At 41.7% G+C, this 22211-nt stretch overlaps 1 protein-coding gene across 1 annotated transcript in view; it reads left to right on the top strand.

The window, feature by feature from the left end:
• Window positions 1-18239: 18239 nt before the first annotated feature.
• Window positions 18240-22211, top strand: part of EEA1 (early endosome antigen 1) — a gene marked incomplete at its 5' end in the record, with an annotated part of 127728 nt that continues 123756 nt past the window's right edge. The window contains one exon of the mRNA XM_079714243.1: window positions 18240-18281. Within this exon, the coding sequence (XP_079570369.1) occupies window positions 18240-18281 (42 nt within the window). The remainder of the gene's footprint in view (window positions 18282-22211) is intronic.

The raw sequence follows: 22211 nt of genomic DNA, 5'->3' as shown, positions 1-22211 counted from the left end.
CTAACTTATGTGATTGGACATGTGAACGCGTTTGCATCTTTGAAAGTTTGCAACTTGAAGGTTCGTATGTAGGGGACTTACTACATCCACAAGCTCCCTTGCCTTTTCGCTCCTCATTGAGTTGGGCCAGTGGAAAGCACAAGCAGGAAATCCAGGTTGGGAAGGGAATGAAGACGGGACATATAGTCCCTTGGTATCCTCTCTTTCACATCTAAGTCTTTTCTAAATACTCCCTACTGAAGGTCACAGCTTCTGTCCTGCATCTCTCTCCCATAGCTCTCTCTGGATTCTGGTTAACTGTTCTCTCTTCTTGCCCCTTCGGGCACTGGTCCAACTAGACATATGGTAACTCCTGCTGCTGCTAACCTAGGTGTGCCTCACCATTTCTTACTGGTTTTCTTAACTTTTGACCATACCTATTTCAGTTGTCCCCTCCTCTAAAATATTTTCAATTATACTTTTGCTTTTGTGCCCCAGAGTGATACTTTACTCTTTTTTGGAAACAAATCTCACTCAGAACCCCATTATGTAAAACAGGTAAAAGTGAAGCTACATCAGCTGACGCAAGTGAATAATGTAGGGCCTCAATTGCTTGCTTCTCCCCATCTACTGAGGTGGCCTCTGAGGGACCACTTAGGGCTTGGAGGGACATACTTAGAAAAACACTGGACTAAGCAAATCCAAGGAAATGCTAGCCCTGACCAACGCTCAGATGATATCTCCCTACCCAACTCATTAAATCACTTCACCTGACTTCACAAGCACACTTTAGAAACATGTGAGAACAGAACTTCAGGTGTTAGTTCCACTTCTACAATTTGCCTACACCACCACATTTTGTAGTAGTCCATGTGTTTTTTTCCATTTAGTTAGCTGTTCAGGTAGGGGATCCACAGGTTGATCTCAGTTAGAAGACTGATAGGAAGGATGATTTGGATTTGATTTAACATCAATTTCATTTTGATTTACTACTGAATATTTTTTTCAAATAGGCAAAATAAAGAATCTTCACAAGATCAAAAAGATGTGTTAACCTAGCTCCCCAAATGTGTGGTTTTAGAAAACCCAAGCAGAATGAGGAGTCTTTCAGGTCAGAAAGTCCCAACCATGAACTTTCTGTATATGACTGGAGGAGTCACATTGGCATTCAAGATTTCACCCTCTTATCATAGATGGGAATTTTTTTCCCTTTTCTTTCTTCCTTCCTTTCTTTCTTTCTTTTAAAAACTTTTTTTAATTGAAGTATAGTTGATTTACAATGTTGTGTTAATTTCAGCTGTACAGCAAAGTGACTCTGTTATACATATATATACATTCTTTTTTTTATATTCCTTTCCATTATGGTTTATCATAGGATACTGAATATAGTTCTCTGTGCTATACAGTAGAACAGTAGGACCTTGTTGTTTATCCATTCCATATATAACAGCTTACATCTGCTAACCCCAATCTCCCACCCCATCCCTCCCACAACCCCCTCCCCCTTGACAACCACAAGTCTGTTCTCTATTTCCGTGAGTCTGTTTCTGTTTTGTAGATAGGTTCATTTGTGTCATATTTTATTTTATTTTATTTTATTTTATTTTATTTTTGTGTGTCATATTTTAGATTCCACATATAAGTGATATCATATGGTATTTGTCTTTCTTTTTTTTTTTTTTTTGCCGTGCCACACGGCATGTGTAATCTTAGTTCCGCGACCAGGGATCCAACCTGTGCCCCTGCAGTGGAACCACTGGACTGCCAGGGGGTCCTGGTATTTGTCTTTCTCTTTCTGATTTACTTCATTTAGTTTGATAATCTCTAGTTGCAACTATGTTGCTGCAAATGGCATTATTTCATTCTTTTTTATGGCTGAGTAATATTCCATTGTATATATGTACCACATCTTCTTTATCCATTCATCTGTCGATGGACATTTAGGTTGTTTCCATTTCTTGGCTATTGTGAGTAGTGCTGCTATGAACATAGGGGTGCATGTATCTTTCTGGATTGGAGTTTTGTCTGGATAGATGCCCAGGAGTGGGATTGTTGGATCATATGATAATTCTATTTTTAGTTTCCTGAGGAGCCTCCATACTGTTTTTCATAGTGGCTCTACTAACTTACATTAGATAGGAATTTTTGTTGTGCCACCTCTACATGATTCCATGGACTATTTTGTACTCTACCAACTCAACATGCGGTTTGAATGCAATAGGCTTAGCCAGGGCCATATATATATATATGTATATATGTGTGTGTGTGTGTATTCATATACATATATATACATGTATATAATTTTTAATAGCTCTTAAAACATAATTATTATTTTGGATCTTCCTTAAACCTGCTTCCAAAGAAACTCACTGGAGACTTGATACTTTTCTTGGAGTTACTCAAGTCAACTTGGAGAAAATCAGTAGGGACTTCTGTAGAATTCATGTATCTCCCCACTCCTTTGAAGTTCTCGTCTTTGCCTCCCTCCTCATCCTTCCCTCAGGGGCTGAAAGAAGCACAAATTGATACTAGACTTCAATTAGTTGGTTCAATGATGTTAACATAATTTGTTAAAAGTGAACAATTCAGTTGAGAAAAAGAAAAACTAATTGCTGCCAAATAGCTGGTTAGTAGTCCTGTGTGTATTCCTTAGAACCCCTAAACTATCTTTGCTTTATGTATACAGAGCCATCAGCTGCACTTTGCTTGTTGTGTTGTGATTTTTCATAGATTTGCTTCTAACTGGAAGTGAATTATTTGGTGGTCACACATGAAATTAAGGAGAAAAATTTCTAATTTACAAAAGGTGGAGAATAAGTTGTTTCTCATAAATATTGGGAAAAATTTGAAGAGTCAAGAAACATACACACATATATATTATATCAAAAGAAAAAAGACTGCTGAGTAGGATCAAAAGATTTTGGATCGCTCTCAAGATTGTTGGATATGGACTATATCTTCACAAGTAGGAAGATCTTAGTTTGAGGAACTCTGTAAGGCAAATGTTATAGGAATGATTATACACCCTTCTGTCTTAGTTCAGGCTGCTCTAACAAAATTCCACAGACTAGGTGGCAGAAATTTATTGCTCACAGTCCTGGAGGCTGGAAGTCCAAGACCAGGGGGCTAGCATGGTTGGGTGAGGGGCCTTGTCTGGGTTACAGACCTCTTGTATCCTCACATAGAGGGACTAGAGAGTTCTTTATGGTTTCTTTTATAAGAACACGAATCCCATTCTTGAGGGCTCCACCCTCATGACCTAATCACCTCCCAAAGGCACCACCTACTAATACTGTCAACTTTGGGGGTTAGGATTTCAACATATGAATTTTAGGTGGGCACAAACATTTAAGCCATAGTACTTTCCTTCCTTTCTTCATTCATTCATCAATAAATATTTATTGCTAACCATGGGTTGAGCATTGTTTTAATTATTGGGGACACACCAGTGAACAAGAGACAAGACCCTTATATTCTTGTTGGGGGGGACGTGAATAGAGAAACAAGAAAAGTCAGAAATGATAGTTTTCTCTGCTATGCAGAGAATTAGAATGGGTAATGTGATAGATTGGAGACTGCTTTAGCACTTTAGATGAGGTGATCCCTGAAGCTATCTCTGAGGAGATGACTTTTAAAGTGCAGTATGAATGCCAAGAAATTAATCACAAGATCTCAGGGAAAGGCATTTCCTAAATAGGAACTGTTTGGTGCAAAGGCAGGAATAAGCTTTGTGCAGCTGAGGAATAAAAGTTCAAGGAGGGACTTCCCTGGTGGCACAGTGGTTGAGAATCCACCTGTCAATGCAGGGGACATGGGTTCGATCCCTGGTCCAGGGAGATCCCACATGCTGCAGAGCAACTAAGCCTGTGCGCCACAACTACTGAGCCTGCACTCTAGAGCCTGCGAGCCACAACTACTGAGCCCATGTGCCACAACTACTGAAGCCCGCGCGCGTAGAGCCCATGCTCCACAACAAGAGAAGCCACCTCAATGAGAACCTGCGCACCGCAACGAAGACCACAATCAGAGAAAGCCTGTGCACAGCAATGAAGACCCAACGCAGCCAAAAAAAAAAAAAAAAAAAAAAAAAAAAGTTCAAGGAGGCTGGGGTATAGTAAGCTAAGTGTTTATAAGTGGAAGGCAGAGAAGCAGGCAGGGCCAGATCGACAGGTTGTGTGAGCCAGGATAAGGTATTTGGATTTTACTGTGATTGTGATGGGGAGCTACAATCAAGAAAGGCAGTGACATTCTTTAATTTGCATTTTTAAAAGTTGTTTCTGGCTGCTGTGTAGTGAATGGGTTATAGGGAAGCCAAAGTAAAAGCAGAGAGACCAGCCAGGAAACTATTCCAATAGTCTGGACAGGAGATGAAGGTGCTGTGGGCTGAGGTGATAATGGAAAGAAGTGGCAGATTTGGGGTATGTTTTGGAGGTAGACATGTCAGGATTTTCTGATGGATTGGATGGAGGGAGGGGATGTGATGAGATAAAGAGAGAAGCCAAAGATAACGTCAAGATTTCTGGTTTGATACAACTTAGTAGCTGAGGGTAGGACACAATGAGACAGGAGAACTGGTGAAGAAGCAATTCTGAAGATAAAAATGAAACAGTTTTGTTTGGGTCATATTAAGTTTGAGATGCTCATTACACATCCAAGAAGAAATATGAAGTAGATGGTTTGTCATACAAGTCTGGAAACCTGGGGAGGTTCAGCACTGGAGATACAGACTTGGGCAGACAAGTGAAATTTACAGCCAGGAGACTGGTTGAGATCACTTCTAGGCCATGTGCCATAGACGAAAGGAGGGGCCTAGAACAGAGTGGGGGGCTCTCTAACATTAAGATATGCGGTAGAGAAGTCTTCAAACAAGTTTTAGAAGGAATGGTCATTGAGGAGAAAAACCAGAAAGTATACTGTCAAGGGAATCAAGAGAATAAAATAATTCAAGCAGAGAGTGGTCTATTGTTCTCAGTGTGAACAAGAGTCAAATAAAGTAAAAAAAAAAAATAAAGTCATTACTGGATTAGGCAACACGTACATCATTAGTAATCTTAATATGAGCAGTCTCATTGGAGTAGATTAGAAGGAGACTTGATTGGAGTGGGTTAGGAAGAAAATGCACGGGAAGACCGTGGAAGAACTATAGGTGTGAAAGCCACTTTGGGCATCTAGAGAAAGAAGACAGGAGGAAAGTGTAACAGGACTGTTGCTGGACTGTGTTGAGTGCCTGAGATCTGTGGCTGTTCCTGTAAAATGAGCCCAGCAGCTCCAGCTGTATACATGTATCTCTAGTGATATTCAGCAGCTCCTGTACAGCACAGAGGAGCTGGGTAGTCAGGTTTGGGTTCTGCTAGACAAAAACAGTGGAGGAAGAGAGAGCTGAAGTTAAGCATATTTGCAAAGGGTGGCGGTGCTATAAAGTTGGATCATAGCTTTAAGCTGGGTTTTGACGGAAATGAGGATGCTAGGGAAATGGCTGATAGTAAGAACGTTAAGAAGGGCCAATGGACTGGAGGTCATGATGGAGTCAAAGAATTGATGGAATATTGATGTAAAAGAGTCAAATGGATAGGAACTAGCAGCCAGATGGGTAAATAGGAATGTTTTGTGTGGGAAGCTGCTACATTAGTGAAGGATATTCTTACATGATTATGTCTCACCCACTGCTTATTTTCTTGGAGTTTTCAGTTCCCTAGTATATTATTCCAATGATGGAGTTATCATAAGCTGCAGGGGAGTGCACAGATTTTCGAATAACCCATCTAGCTAAGCAGTAGATGAGAGTCTATTATATTAGTCAAAAGATTCCATTGGAGAATTCCAGTGGAGAAGGCCTTAGCATGTGACATTAATAAGCAGCTTTAAACTAATTTTTGAAAAATAAAAAATAGAAACAAATGTCACTTTAAAGGGAAGAACTGCTTCCTTTCTCTACTTACAAGACTTATGACACCAAATATGTGGAGTTTTTTCCCATACCAAGCAATTCTCCAATTCCCTGCATACCAACAGTGAGTCCTACAATTTAATTCAGTTCTGGCACTAACAACCCAGAGTCAGCACAGACCCCACAGACTAAAGGCTCAGTCCCACCAAGAATGCCCCCTACTTCAGATACCAGTTGAAACTTCCAGGTTGTCACCTGTACTTTGGGCCAACTAGCTATAAATTGGGTGTTCCCACAACACTCTCCCCAGCTTTGATAATTTGCTATACTGGCTCACAGAAATACTTTACTATTACCGGTTTATTACAAAGGCTACAACTCAGGAACAGCCAAATGGAGGAGATGCATAGGGCAAGGTATGGGGGTAGGGGTGCAAAGCTTCCCTATTCTCTCCAGACACTTCCTCCTCCCAGCATCTTGATGTTCCTCAATCTGGAAGCTCTCCAAACCTCTTTATTTAGGGTTTTTATGGAGGTTCCATTAAATAGACATGATTGATTGTATCACTGGCCAATGGGGATTGTCTTGAAGTTCCTCTTGGCTCCAGTAGGTGGGCCAGAAAATTCCAACCTTCTAATCATGACTCAGCCCCCACTCTAAAGCTATCTAGGGACACCCAACCACTCAGTAGATCAAACATTACAACAAAAGATGCTCTTATCACCCTATCACTCAGGGGCAGAGACCAAATCTATTCAATATATTTATTATGTCACAGTTTTATCACTCTGTTTCGGTGAAAATATTTCCCATACTGTCTGAAAATAAAGTACCTGTGTCTGGAAAGGTGGAAAAGTGTGTGCTTTGCTATGTTTGCCTGGAAGTACTTAAGTGCACTATCATCAATAGTGATTAATAATGTATGAGTTGTAGGCACGACTGTTTTGCTGCACTACAGACACGACACACATTAAAAAACAGATATGTTTTGGATGGAAACATATTACATTATAATGCTTTATTTACATTTTACAAAACACTTTTACATTAAGTAATTTGAAAATAAGATTTGCTGCATTTTTTTCAGAAGGTCTGTGGGTATTTTCTGATAAGCGCTCCATTCATTGCTTGGTAGACTTCAGATCCCCACCCTCCCCTCCCACCCCCAGCAAGGTTAGTTGCATTATTCTCCTCCTCTCCTTTCCTACTTAAACATTATTAAAGGCTTCTCTTTCCCCCCCTCAGGGTAAAGTTGAACCTCTTAGCTCGTGAATACTGGCAGAATGGTAGGATTCCGCAGCTGTGATTTTTGAGTTTAAATAATAACATCGTGCCTGGAAGTCAGGTCCAAGTCCACTTCCAAGTCCACGTCCTTGTTTTGGCACACTGTTTTATCTGTGACCTCATTATTTTTTCTTAATCTATGAAACAGACGCATTAAGGTCGATTGACTTCATACATCTATTGTCAGAAGAGGATTTAAAACTCTCTAAGGAGAATGGGCCAAGCGTGGGCTTTAGATGGTGCAACATGTTGGCGACATCAGTCCATTATTGTTGCTATAGTCCAAAGATGACAACCCCAAACTTCTCTTACCAACTCAAATTCCAGTTTCTTCCTACCCTTTCTTCCGATTCTTTACTTTCCCTTTGGCTGATATTAGAAGCAGGAAGGGAGTACGGAAAGGCGCCAGGGGTTGGACCAGGGGATAAAAGAAGCCCATCAGACCGGTTAATCGTGTCTGCGATTCTCTCCTTTGCTTCCAAGCGCTTCCAGCAGAAATGAGGATCCAGTTCAGGAACGGCCAAGGCCGCGGTCACAGTGACAAATTTTACAGAGTAATCTGAGGTGCCGTCGCAGGTACCCGCCCAGAGACCCCTTCTTGCGTCGCGGTCAGGGACCCCCTCCAGGTTCCCCTAGAGAGTACGCTGTCTGCGCGCGGGCGCGTCCTCTGACAGAGCGCAGGCGTGCGCTCGGCGCCCGCGTTGTCCCCCGGCCCGCCGGAAGGAGCGGCGGCGCCAGCGTCCTGCCGCCTGTCCGTCACGCAACCGCCCACGCCGCCGCCGCTTCCGATTGGCCGCAGGCGCGGGCCAGGCCCCATTCCAGCCCCGCCTCCCGCGGATGGACAGGCCGGGAGGGCGGGGCGGTGGCGGGCGGGTCCGCCCAGCTGTCAGTTACGGGGGCGGCCCGGCGGGCGGGCGGGCGCTCGCTGGCTACTTCTTTGCTCGCTCGCGCGCGCTCCCTCTCGCCGCCTGTGGGGAAGTCGGGGCAGCCCCAGCGGCCGCCGCTACAGCCTCGCCCCGACCTCCTCCCAGTCCTTTCCTGGCTCAGTCTCTCCCTCCCGCGTACCCCCGAGTACTGAGTGGCCCCGCGGAAGGTTCGGAGAGTCACCGGGGCGGCGCCGGGTGGTGTTTAAACCATGTTAAGGAGGATTTTGCAGAGGGTAAGAGAGTGAAACCGTCTTTCAGGAGCACGTGAGCGGGAGAGCCGGAGCCCGGGGCCGCGGAAGCCGCCGCCTCGCTGAGTAGCCGAGGCGGCGGCGGCGTGGCCGCCCCCTCTTCAGCGCCGGCCCCTTCCTTTAGGCCCCGCAGCCCAGGCGGCGATTAGGCCTCGGTTGTCTGCTCTGGGGGCGGGCCTCGGGGGGGCAGGGGGAGGGCGGGGCGGCGGCGGGGCAACAGGCCGGGTCCCCTGCGGCCCCCGGCTCACAGGCCCGGGCCCCGCACCCGCGCGGGCTGTCAGTGCGAGCGGGCGGCCGGGCGGGAGGGTGTGGCGCCGGCGCGTTTCTTCCAGATTCTGGAATGGCAGTGAAAATGGAGAGTTAGTGCCCGCGGGTCCGGCCGGCCAGCCGCCCGCCGGGCTGGAGCACGCCGGGTGGGAGACGTCGGGAGGCTAGCTCGGCTCTTTCCCCAGCGCCCCGCCCGGCGTGCCCCGCAACTTTACCCGACACGCACCTGCCTCACGCGGCTTCGTAATCTCATCTGGGCAGCACTGCAGGGTAATGTGGTGAAACCAGGCCTAACGTTGGCCCAGTCGCTGTACCGACACTTAACTGGCTAAAGTCAGCTGCGAAGGAAGCTATTACTCACTGTTGGCACCTCCCCTACCCCACACACCCCCCATTTAAAAATGCGTTTTCCCCTCCCAGCCCGGTACCGTTTTTTTTGAGCCATGCAAGTATAGATCCGTTGTCAGCTTAATCCAACGGTACACTCCTTCACTTTCTGCCAGTGCTCTCTCTATGTCCAATCTGGAAAAGCCTGAAGATACAAAGATTAGAGCATTGGAAAGCTGTAGGTGTTTTGTTTAGGAATCAGTTCCTAGAATAACAAAATCTTTTCTATAGGAGTCACTGTTACTCAAGTTTTTGTTTTGGTTAGCTTTCTTTTTTTTTTTTTTTCTTAATTTCTTTTTGACACCGATGGGGTGCAACACAATGTAAATGACTGAAAAGTTGGTGCCAAACCCATTAGTTGGTTACTGAGAGAGTAGGATAACTAGTTCCAAGGGCAAAAGGAGTTAGTGAACTTGTAGCGTGCAGTCAAGGGATGTACCAAAGAGAGTTGAGTCATCCACTGTGTAGAAAGGGAATAGCTTTGGGAAATGTTCAAGTCATGTGGAACTTGGTCATATATCAGGGGGAGAAATAGTTAACTTCTGTATCTTCCACCCTGTATTGACATTTGATGATTTTTTGCAATGTTTTGTCAGAGTTTCTTGAAATCTTGATAAGCGCTGATTTTGGCAGTAGCGAGGGCATGCCCTTTACTCTGGTCATCAGTTCCTGTGTTCAACATTAAAGACACCTGTGCGTGATTTACTTCCACTACTTAGAGATTTTTTTCTCTTGTCAGACCTGACTGATTACCCATGCTTCAGATTGTGTTTCCGTCACATAATTCCACAGCTGAAAATCAGTTCGCCTGTGGTTTGCTTTATAGTTTATAAATAAAGTGTTTACTGACTTAAGAGTAGCTTCTAGTAGTTGTAGATTAGTTTTCAGAAATATGAACTGCTTTCCAGTACTCTCGGTTTAATGTTGTTAAGCGTTACGATTATATAAAGATCATTTTGAGTGTTGGTGCATACACATCGATGGCTACAGAAGTTTCAGCTGAAACCACAAAATTGGAATTTATTCTGGTTATTGCTGAGATATGATAAGGAATCATCACACATGAATAACTCAGTTGACAACTGAGTTTTTTAACCATGGCATTATTGGTATTTGTGACTGGGTAATTCTTGGTTATTGGGGGCTGTCCTTTGCACTGTAGGATATTGAGCTGCATCCCTGGCTTCTACCCACTAGATGCAGTAGCACCCCCCAATCCCCTCCCGCCTGTTGTGACAACCAAAAATATCTGAAGACTTTGCCAAATGTCACCTAGGGGCAAAATTGCCCTGGTTGAGACCACTGTCTTAAATTTATATACTCTTTTATAAGAAAGTTTGAATTGTTTCTCATCGTTAAGCACTTAACTTTCTTTTTTTCAATGTCCTTATATTAAGTGTCAGTAAATGCAAAGCATCTGCTAGGGGCTGGGAACCAGTTAAATAAGATATGGGCCCGCCTTTTAGGACTCACAGCTGGTTGGGGAAGTGGACATTTAAAAATAATGGCAGTTCTTTGTAATAGAAGAATGAATAGTGCCTGGGGGCCACTTCGTGGGAGGGTTTTGGGGCAATCAGGAAAAGCTTCTGGGAGGAGGACATATTTGCAGCTCAGAAGAGTGGAGGGCAGGTTGGCCTGAGGGAACTGCAAATGCCTAGACAAGAAGTCATAACATGGGGCAAGTAATATTAAGGGGAATGTGAACATTTAAGTTTAGGGAGTGAAAGGATATGCAGGGATTGGTGGGAGGTGAGGCTGCAGAGGTAGCTCAGACCAGGTCAGGAGAGGACCTAGAGTCACCTGGGAGGAGTTTGGCTCTTACAGATGGGTCCCTGTTAATGCTCAGCATTTAGTAGGGGTATTTGGATAAAGCCTTAAAGAAATCTTGTAATTTGTATTACTAGTATGAACTCCACAGGTGCTATTTACTAACAAGTGTGACTTGAATCTTTAAATTATGTAACATGGCAACCATTTTATTTTACCCCACCCTGATAATCTTATTTCTCAGCAGAGGTCATAAGATATAAGATTAAAACTAAGGTTGCTGATTTAGAGATTTGTTTGAAATGGTCTTCATGCTTTGAAATTAAGTCGCATACCTTTAGCATTCTGTTTTCACATGACCTTTTCATTTTAACTGTTGTAATTTTCTTCTGAATAGCGTCCTTTATTTTTTATATATTTTTAAATAAATTTATTTATTTATCTATTTTTGGCTGCGTTGGGTCTTCGTTGCTGCGCGTGGGCTTTCTCTCTAGTCGCTGCGAGCGCAGGCTACTCTTCGTTGTGGTGCGGGGGCTTCTCATTGCGGTGGCTTCTCTTTGTTGCGGAGCACGGGCTCTAGGTGCTCGGGCTTCAGTAGTTGTGGCGCATGGGCTTAGTTGCTCCGCGGCATGTGGGGTCTTCCTGGACCAGGGCTTGAACCTCTGTCCCCTGCATTGGCAGTCGGATTCTTAACCACTGTGCCACTAGGGAAGTCCCTGAATAATGTCCTTTAAGTAGCATTTTTGAAAGAAGAAACAGACAATGTGCTTATAATCAATTGTAACTCAGCATCTTTGAACATCACCGATAAGGTCCTAGGGTACTTTATAGAAAATTTAGTTTCTGGTTCTTTTTCTTTTTTCCATTAGCTACTAAAAGGTGTTTCTTTGAGGCTTGTAAGAATCTGAAAAAAAAAATTGGGGTAGCTCCAATATGTATGTATTGATTATTTTGCTTAATAGGCTTTGAAGAGAAATGTGGATTTAAAGTGCTTCATGGCTGGAAAGACATCATCATTTAGTACTTCAGGCAGTTTATAAACGTCTTTGCTATTTCTTTCTTAAGGATCTTATTGTGATTTAACAGTAAGTTAAATCAGAATAAGATCCTTAAGTGTATTAGATTTCCTTTTATTGGTATATATCAGTAATATTGCTAAAGAAAAAAATGGGTTTAATTCTAGAATTGTGGAAATAGAAGGCTTCTTTTATGGGTAACGAGTCTCTCTGATTTTAAAAATGAGGAAGTAGGAAGTGGGAGATTGAGTGATTTATCTAAGGCAACACAGTTAGATGTCAAAGCTGAGACTAGAGCCAAGTTTTCCCAACTCAATCCATTTCCTTTTTTAGCACCTTGTTGCCCTTTCCTCCACCACTCAACTCATATGGTTAGCACTATGCCAGTCATTGTGGAAGATACGGGAAAGATACGAGATCTGACCTCTCCCTCAGGGAACTTACATGATTAAGTGCCAAAGTAAATTATATAGACAGTGAAGGCTGTAGTAGTACAGAGGAGGACTAATCAGAATGAGCCTGTTAGAGTGAAGCGTCTCCTTGGAGAAAATGGGCAAGAGATGGGGTTTTGAAAAGGTGATTAGGAGAGGAAGAGAGTTAACTTTCATTCTAGGAAGGTTACAGTATAAACAAAGACTCAGAGGTGGGAATGATTTTATTCTTCCTGCCCTCCCTTCTGCCTTTGCTTGCATATTGCCTTTCCATAAACAAATGCTTATAACACTGGATATGTGCTAGATACTGGAGGTACAACAGTGAGTAAAACTGATCCTTACCGTTAAGTAGCTTAAAACCAAGTGACTTAGAGAGAGAGGTCTGCTTAGAGCAGAAAGAAATTGAGAGAGAAACTTACAGATAGTGTGACACCTCATTGTGGAGATTCTTGATCATCTAGCTCTAGTCCAATGCAAATAGGAATCACATATGTAATTTAAAGCTTCTAGTAGCCACATTTTAAAAAAGTGAAAAGAGGTGAACTTACTTTTTAAAATATATTTCCTTTGACCCAATATATCTAAAATATTTGAACATATAGTCAATATAAAAGTTATTGAGATATCTTAAATATTATTGATGAGTTTTTTTTGTAGTAAGTTTTTGAAATCTGGTGTGTATTTTGCACTAACAGCACATCTGACTTCGTTATTTTTTTTAAAAGTATTTATTTATTTATTTATTGGCTGCATCGGGTGTTAGTTGCGGCACATGGGATTTTTCGTTGCTGTGCGTGGGCTCTTTGTTGCAGTGTGCGTGCTTCTCTCTATTTGTGGCGCGCAGGCTTATTAGTCGTGGTGCACGGGCTTAGTTGCCCCGCGGCATGTGGGATCCCAATTCCCTGACCAGGGATCGAACTGGCGTCCCCTGCATTGCAAGACGGATTCTTAACCCCTGGACCACCAGGGAAGTCCCAGCACATCTGACTTTGGACAGGCCATATTTTAACTTTTCAACAGCTTCATATAGTTGGTGGCTACTGTATTGCAGGTCTAGTTGAATACATATATAATTTAACTTTTTTTTGGAACTAATTTCAAGCTTACAAAAAGTTACAAGAATAAAATAATACAAGAAACAGCTGTATACTCTTTATCTAAATTTACTTATTAACATTTTATCCTATTTGCTTTATCATTTAAACACTTTGTTCTCCTATCCTTTTTCTTTTCTCTCTCTGTACATGTGTACTTTTTCTTTATTTTTCCTGAATCACTTGAGGATCAGTTATAGTTCTTCACCTGTGAATGCTTCAATGAAGAATAGGGATATTCTTTTACATAACTACAGTATAGTTGTCAACTTCATAAATTTACATTGATTCCATTTACTATTCATAATTCCATTTTTTTTCAGTTGACCTGGTAATGTCCTTTGTAGCATTTCCCCCTCACCAGTATAGGGTCAGTTAGGGTTAGGTATTCTATGTAGTTGACATGTTGCTTTAGCTTCTTTTAATATGGAACAGTTCCACAGCATTTCTTTGTAATTTATGACATTTTTGAAGAATACAGATCCCCTCCTGCTTTTTTTTTTCCTTACAATGTTCCTCATGTTGTGTTGTCTGACGTTTCATTGTGAGTAGATTGAGATTGTGCGTTCTTGGCTGAAACGTGGCCTAGAATTTGTTGTGTCCATCTCTGGTTATTACACCTGGAGGCCCATGTCTTTTTGTCTTTCATAGGTGATGTTAATTTTGATTACCTTGTCAAAGTTCAAGGTGTAGCCCAACTTTTTGACCTTATCATAATGATTATTTTTTCTTTCTTTGCAATAAATAGGCAGATACTTATAAGACTATGCAAATATCCTGCTCTTTATCGAGAATTTCTCCTATATTTACCGTTGTTGATTCTTGCTTGATCTAGTCTTCACCATAATGGCTGCAAGATGATGATTTTCCTACTCTAGAACTCCTGCACCTTTGCCAATTGGTTCTTGGATTTCCCCTCCCTCCCGTGCCTCACATCTCCTCCCTCCCACCGCTGCCCCCCGCCCTTACCTACCTTCCTTCCTTTCCTGTTGGTATGGACTCGTAAGTTCATTTTTATAAAAATGGCCTGTAACTCATCACTGTACTTAATTATTTTGGTGTTCAAATTGTCCCAGATTTGAACAGTGGGAGTCCCTTCAGGTGGCTCCAGTGTCCTTTTGTCATGCCCCTATCATTTTCTTGAACTCTTCCTTACTTTCTGGCGTAATAAGGTATTCCAACCTTATCCTTTACCTACCCTTTCCCAGCACTGAAACTAGCCATTTCTCTGAGGAGCCCTATTCCTTTTAGTGGGGAATGGTATTAGAGACCAAGGTCTGGGGTAGCTTTCCTTCTTATTTATTTCTTTCAATAGACAAATCTGATATTTTGAATTTTATTCTATAGGCATTAGGAAATTAATAGGATTTTCTTAAGCAGTGAAATATATTTGGTATGTAGGGGAGGAAAATTCTCCTCTACCCTCTTTGGGTCTCTGGCTGGGCCTAAGAATTAGACTGTCTAGGACAGATTAACAGCAGAAAAGCATACAAATTTTATTAAATTTTTACATGTACATGGGAGCCTTCACAAGAGAATGAAGACGTGAAGGGACCAGAACAGGAAGTATTTACAACTTTTAGACAGAGAAACGAGATTTGTGAAGAATTGACAGGGGTTTGGGCTGAGGTAGTAAATGGTGAAGAAGTAACGGAAGATAAGGGTTAGTTTAACAAGGTTTGTTTGTACAGATTTCTCAGCCCTAAATTCTCTGGCTCTAGTGATGAGGACATCTTCTTTACTCCTGGTATAGTGAGAGTCCCTTTCACACGGGAGTTTTATCTCCTGCTTTCAGAAAGAAAAAGAAGGGTCAGAATGTTCTTTTTTTTTGGGCTGCGTTGGGTCTTCGTTGCTGCCTGCGGGCTTTCTCTAGTTGCTGCCAGTAGGGGCTACTCTTCTTCGTTGCAGTGCGCGGGCTTCTCATTGCGTTGGCTTGTTGTGGAGCAGGGACTCTAGGCCCTCGGGCTTTAGTAGTTCTGGCACGCAGGTTCAGTAGTTGTGGCTCGCAGGCTTAGTTGCTCAGCGGCATGTGGGATCTTCCCAGACCAGGGCTTGAACCCGTGTCCCCTGCATTGGCAGGCAGATTCGTAACCACTGCATCACCAGGGAAGTCCCCAGAATGGTCTTCTTGTACCTGCTGTTTCTTAAATGCCTTTAATTAAAAATAATCAATATGCCAAAGTGACATATTTTGGTGTGACGTTGTGGTTTCCTTTAGGCACATAGTAGGAGTTAATATTTTTTGAACGAGTAAAGGAATGTTTTAGGAAGATTAATTTGTCAGTGTTGCATGAGATGTATAAAACCATAGGAGAATACAGGCAGAGATCAGATGAGATTGATTTTAATATTTTTGGCACTAAGTAATTATGATTTGCATTATGATGATGGCCACATGAGCAGAAAAAAAGAAGTAATGATTAGGGAAGACCTTTTGGACATATCTACTTCTCAGACATCTATTATGGGTCTACTATATGCTGAAGCTGCATTGATGAGTAAAATAGACATGAACCCCTGTGGAGCTGAGTATCCAGGGGAGGACAGAGGAACTGTGGAAAGGATCACATAAGTATATGGTCACATCCTTGGGTGAATGTTAGGAAGGAAAGCACAGGGAGCCCCAAGAGCGTACAGAGAGAGGGCCCTGATCTAAACTAAGATGTTAGGGAAGGCGTCCCAGATTATTTACACATTTAAGTTTGATGAAATTATTACTCATTTATTGAAGCGAATTTTAAGAAGTGGAATTTTTTCTTACTGTGTAGGTTTATTTTTAGTGTGTTAAGAATAAAAAAGAGATTAAGATATAAAAGAACCAAGGCTAGAACTGTTTCCTTATACTGGTGTCTTTTGCTTGAGCTAAAGAGATAGTATTGAGTTGGCCAAAAAGTGCCTTCGGTTTTTAAGTAAAAATAAAAGACACGTTTTTCATTTTCACCAAGAACTTTATTGAATAATGTATTCACCCTTCTGTTCCACTACTTTCTGCCATTTTTCAGGCAACTTCATAATTCCATCTTCCCAAAACTTTTTATCTTTTTGAGCAAAGAACTGTTCCAGGTGCCTTTTACAGTCTTCCACAGAATTGAAATTTTTTCCATTAAGAGAATTTTGTAAGACCTAAATGGAAATCCAAAGGTGCAATGTCTGGTGAACACGGCGGATGAATCAGAACTTCCCAGACAAGCTGTAACAGTTTTTGCCTGGTCATCAAAGAAACGTGTGGTCTTGCGTTATCCTGATGGAAGATTATGCGTTTTCTGTTGACTAATTCTGGACGCTTTTTGTCGAGTGCTGCTTTCAGTTGGTCTAATTAGGAGCAGTACTTGTTGGAATTAATTGTTTGGTTTTCTGGAAGGAGCTCATAATAGAGGACTCCCTTCCAATCCCACCATATACACAACATCACCTTCTTTGGATGAAGACTGGCCTTTGGTGTGGTTGGTGGTGTTTCATTTCTCTTCCCCACGATCTCTTCCGTTGCACATTATTGTACGGTATCCACTTTTCATTGCCCATCACAATTTGTTTTAGAAAATGGAACGTTTTCATTACGTTTTAAGTAGAGAATGGCTTGTGGAAATACGGTCAAGAAGGTTTTTTCCCCTTAATTTATGTGAACCCAAACATCAAAGCGATTAACATAACCAAGCTGGTGCAAATGATTTTCATCGCTTGGTTTGGATATTTTGAGTATGTCTTTTGAGTATGTCGGCTATCTCCCGCATGGTATAACGTTGATTGTTCTCAGTTAATTTCTCTATTTGATCGCTATCAAATCGCTTCAGCTGGTGTACCTGACCCTGAGCATCGTCCAGTTAGAAATCTCCAGCACAAAACTTTGCAAACCACTTTTTTTTTTTGCGGTACGCGGGCCTCTCACTGTTGTGGCCTCTCCCGTTGTGGAGCACAGGCTCCGGACTTGCAGGCTCAGCGGCCTGGCTCACGGGCCGCCATGGCTCATGGGCCCAGCCGCTCTGCGGCATGTGTGATCTTCGCGAATCGGGGCACGAACCCGTGTCCCCTGCATCGGCAGGCGGACTCTCAACCACTGCGCCACCAGGGAAGCCCTGCAAGCCACTTTTGACATGTTCAGTCAGTCACAGTACCTTCTCCATACACTGCACAAGTGTTTCTTTTTGCATTTCGGTTGCGTTTTTACCTTTCTTGAAATAATAAAGCATAATATGCCGAAATGTTGCCTTTTTTTCTTCCATCTTCAACATTAAAGTGGCTACACAAAAATTCACTGATTTTGATTTTTTTTTTTTTAATGCACGCTGATATGACGGCCGTCACATACAGTCTAACAAAATTGTTTTGAATGAAGTTAAAGATGACTAAGTGCCACTAGAGCCATCTTATGGAAAAAGCCGAATGAACCTTTTGGCCAACCCAATATAATTATTGGTAAAAAACCTGAACTCTGAAAAAAACAACAAAAAAGAACCTGAACTCTGGAGCCAGACTGCCTGGGGTGGCATCTGTACCCTATTTACTAGCTGGGTAGCTTTGGGCAAGTAACTTGACTTCTCTGTGGCTCATTAAAATAGTCATAATAATAGTACCCTTCTCATAGAGTTGTTGTGAGGATTAAATGAATTAATACATGTGAAGGTTTTACAACTGTACCTGGCACACAGTAAACTCTATAAATGTTATTTGCTGCTAATGTTGGTTTTTTGTTATTACATACTCCCTTGTTATCTTTTTTTTTTTAACTTCGTGTGTGTGTGTGTGTGTGTGTGTAGAAAGTCATTTGTCATACTGTTGAACATTTATTCTGTGCTCATTACTGTGCTGGGCTGGCAGAGACTTAATGGGGGAGACAGATACTTAAATAATTACAAAGCAGTGTGATGTGTCAATAGATATACAGAGGAAGAATGTGAGCGCAAAAGAAAAAGTAACTAATTCTGTGGTGAAAGGAGGAGGGAGGGAGACGGAATGGAGATTGTTAAAGGCCTTACAGAAGCTGGAGAGACTCAGGCAAGGAGGAATAAGGGAGAGAAGGCATTTTTACAGACAGTGACCAGGCAAATGCAAAAACCTGAAGCAGCCTAGCACAGCATAGGGGAATTGTGAATATTTTCGCATGTGGATGGGGATAGTTATGAGACTGGAAAGGATTTTGGACTTTATACAGTAGACAATATGGAGCCACGGAAAGTTTTTAAATAATCAAATTTGTAATAAGGAAAACCCTCCAAAAATATTTTCCCCTTATAATCCTTATAAAAAGTATATCAGGTGAATCAGTCTTCTGTCTAAAATCTGTTGGTGACAACTCAGCGCCCGTAGGAGATGTCCAGACTCTTTACCTTGGCATGCAAGGCCGATGCTGCTCCGGTTCCTTGGGAAAAAAGATTCCATTTCAGGCTCATCTCCACCTACCGCTGTACATTCACTGACCTTGCCATCCTCACTAACTGTGTTTCCCACAACTTCCCCTGATCTGTCATCCCTTCACATCTCCATGGAAGCTCTTTATTCTGCTGTGAGTGCCCTGCCATTACTTGTCCACACTGCTCAGTTTAGGGGATACTAGGAGTTAGTTGCTTGCTCTTTTTTCTTTCTCCCAAAACACCCCATACTAATTAAGACAATGGGCTTTTGGAATTAGACCATCATTTAAGCCCTGGCCTCCTCTATTCATGAGCGTGAGATCTTGTGCAAAATTTCAAGCTCTTTGAGACCCAGCTGTTTTATCGTAAATTGAGCATAATATGTACTTTACAGTATTATAGAAGGATTAAATGAAATAATATTCATGAAGACTCACCACAGTATCAGCATTCAATAAACACTTAGTGTATAGTAGCTCAGTATACTAAAACACTTAGTATATAGATCTCTGCAAAACTTATTCCATTGTTTTTGTTGATACTTGACTTCTCCACTGCTAGACTGAGCTCCCTTAGGGTGGGGATTTTTCTTTCTTAGTGTGTAGGACCTACATTAATGTTTGATACTTGGTGTATTTTCAGTAATACATGTTGACTTGGTAGCTGTGTAGAGAGGATGGCTCCATTAAGGGAGAGACCAGCTAGAAAGTAATAACGTTTTAGTTCCTTAAATTGTTGCACATTAGAATCATTTAGAATCCTTAAAAAAAAAAAGAAAAAAGAAAGAAAAAAAAAAGATTCCCAAGTCCCTCCATTGGATCAGAATTTCTGCATCTCTCGTTGTTAATCCAGGGGATGATGAAAGCTTGAATCAGACAATGGCTTTGGGGATAGAGAAAGAACAGATTTTCAAGAAAGTTAGGAGAATTAATAGGACTTACTGACTTGTGAGTAGTCTGGGTGGAAGGAACTAAGGTGAAGAATAGAGGAGGAGGAAGAACAGGCTTGGGGAGGAAGACAAGTGTGAACTAGAGGTATGGACATCCCACCAGAGATGTTCACTAGGCAGGTGGAAATATGTAGGTCCAGCACTCAGGAGACAAGTGGAGGCAAGTATTAGACATGTGTGAATGTTGAAGAGACGTCAATTCAAATAAGGACTGAGAAGTATCCACTGAATGGAACAGTTAGGTCATACCTAGTTCAGTTTCAGGAGAGTCATGGGGAGAAATGATTGGCTGGGAAGTAAGGGCGTAGAAACAGGGAGTGCAGACTGTTCTTCCAAGATATATGGAGGAGAGGAAACAGTAATTAAATATTAAATGCATGAATGTAATCTGTCATCCTTGGACAATATTCTAATGAGTGCTTTTTATTTTCAAGGATTATAAACTTCCTCAAATCAGTCTAACTTGAAAGGAGGATTTATCGTAAGGTTTCAAAGTGATCTAAGAATAAGAATTGCTGTACAGTTGGGTCTCTAGACAGTAGGACCTAGAAAGGTGTCAGGGCAGAGGCAGTACTCCCCTCTGTCTCACACAATCTCCTGGACCACTGGCATTTTGCCTCTGCATCTCTGTGTGCATCCTCCTTGCTACTCTTTGCTTAGTATGCTCAAGACCTCAGATGGCCATCTGACCACATGATTCTACTTGCTTTTCACCTTACCTTTGCATAGCCAACTGGCCAAATGTCTCAATTTCCAAACCCCAAGAGAAGAATCAAAAATGTCCTCCTCATCTTTTCTTGTTGGGTCATGCGTAGGTCTCTGGCTGGTCAGTAATGGGGTTGCTTCCTCTGGGTCAGGTGTCTGTTGCTGGTTTAGTCAGCTGAGGTTGGGAGTGGAGTGAGGTCATTTGATTCTTAGGATTCCTCCTTTTAGGAATTGTGATACCATGAAACACATCTTTTACAGATCATTCTAGAAATAAGCTTTACTGTGGCTCTGAAATAGTGATTATAGTTCTGGTTAGGTTCATTTGGTGCCAACTAATTTTCTTACCCTCTATTCTAGTTTTTTCCTTCATAGCTTGTGCATTCTCAAGAGTCAGTGGTCTTTTGAAACTTTGGCTGGGTTATAACTTGGATTTACTTAAGTCCCTCCTGTACTCTTATTTACTTCATGACTTTGATGTGTATCTGTTTAGTGCCAGTTTGTGTGGCTAAGTTTTTTTTTTTTTAATATTTATTTATTTATTTGGCTGCGCTGGGTCTTAGTTGCAGCACGTGAGATCTTCGTTGCCGTGTGCAAGATCTTTGTTGCGGCTCTTGGGATCTTCGTTATGGCATGTGGGATCTTTTTTAGTTGTGGCATTCGGGCACTTTGTTGAGGCACGCGGGATCTAGTTCCCTGACCAGGGATTGAACCTGGGCCCCTGCATTGGGAGCGTGGAGTTTTAACCACTGGACCACCAGGGAAGTCTCTGTGTGACTGATTAGTCATTTCTCTTCATAGTTTGCGGTTTAAAGGCCTAAACATGGAGCTCAGCAGTAGTTCATTGTTCACACTGGGGTTTGTTTGTTTGTGTGTCTGTTTTTGCCACTGAGCCATTTTGTTGGTTGCTAGCTAGCTTGTGAATGGCTGCTTTTGGGTCCAGGTGATCACATTTGGTCGATTGGCAGTAGACATGGGGTCATATACCCTGGCTGTCTTGGACTATGTTCTCAATATGGGCTGCGGTAGAATAACTTACTTTGGGATAGATCCATGGCCATTGCTTACACTGTGATTGATTGACATATTGAACATGAATAACTTAGTTGCATAGAATTCTGTTTAAGTATTGCATGGGTCATAGCAGCAGATGGAATTTAATAAAAACCACATCCTTTCCCTCGTTTCAATGTTTAATATTAGACTATGGTTAAGTTTTACATAAGTATGCTAATATAAAAGTTTTTCTAGCGTCTCAGTGATACTTTATTGGGACTTTATTAGCTAAATAATATTTGGAAAGTGTTTTAAGAATTCCTGACTTTGTGTAGTGCTATGCCAAAACGCACTCTGTTGTGGGGGATTGATTAAGAGGTAATCGTATTGAGTTGGACCTCTGATAAGGAAGTATGGGTTTATTTTGTTCTATAAGACATTAATTTTTCTGATAAAACCTTATATGTTTGCAACTTCCAAGTATTCAAAACAATGATTTAGTTTTAAAATAGAATATTTAGAAATAATAAAATAATATATTTCTGGTTATAAAAATAAATCATGTACATCATAGAAATCTGAAAAGTTCAGAAAAGGAAAATTGAGAAGAAGCATAGGGCTTGTAGCATAGTGGATGGTTTAACTTTGAGAGCATTTTGTTTAAGTCAGGTGGAATCTCCAGCTTTGTGCATTATTACATTTGTAATCTTAGCTAGCAACTTACTTAGTTTCTTTAACCTTATTTTTCCCCCTTGGTTAAATGAGAACAGTTCCTTTGACTTTATCCAAAGGATTGTTGTGATGATTAAGTGATATAATGTGAATAAAGATCTTGATGTTGTGCCTGTCACAGAGGTTGTAAGTTAGCTATATTATTAATAGAAAGATATAATATTTCATTTAGCACACTACCAATTGACATTT

Source organism: Hyperoodon ampullatus, assembly GCF_949752795.1.
Source record: "Hyperoodon ampullatus genome assembly, chromosome: 11".
Classification (NCBI taxonomy): domain Eukaryota; kingdom Metazoa; phylum Chordata; class Mammalia; order Artiodactyla; family Ziphiidae; genus Hyperoodon; species Hyperoodon ampullatus.
Note: the sequence above shows the minus strand (reverse complement) of the source record. Positions and strands in the feature narration are given on the sequence as shown.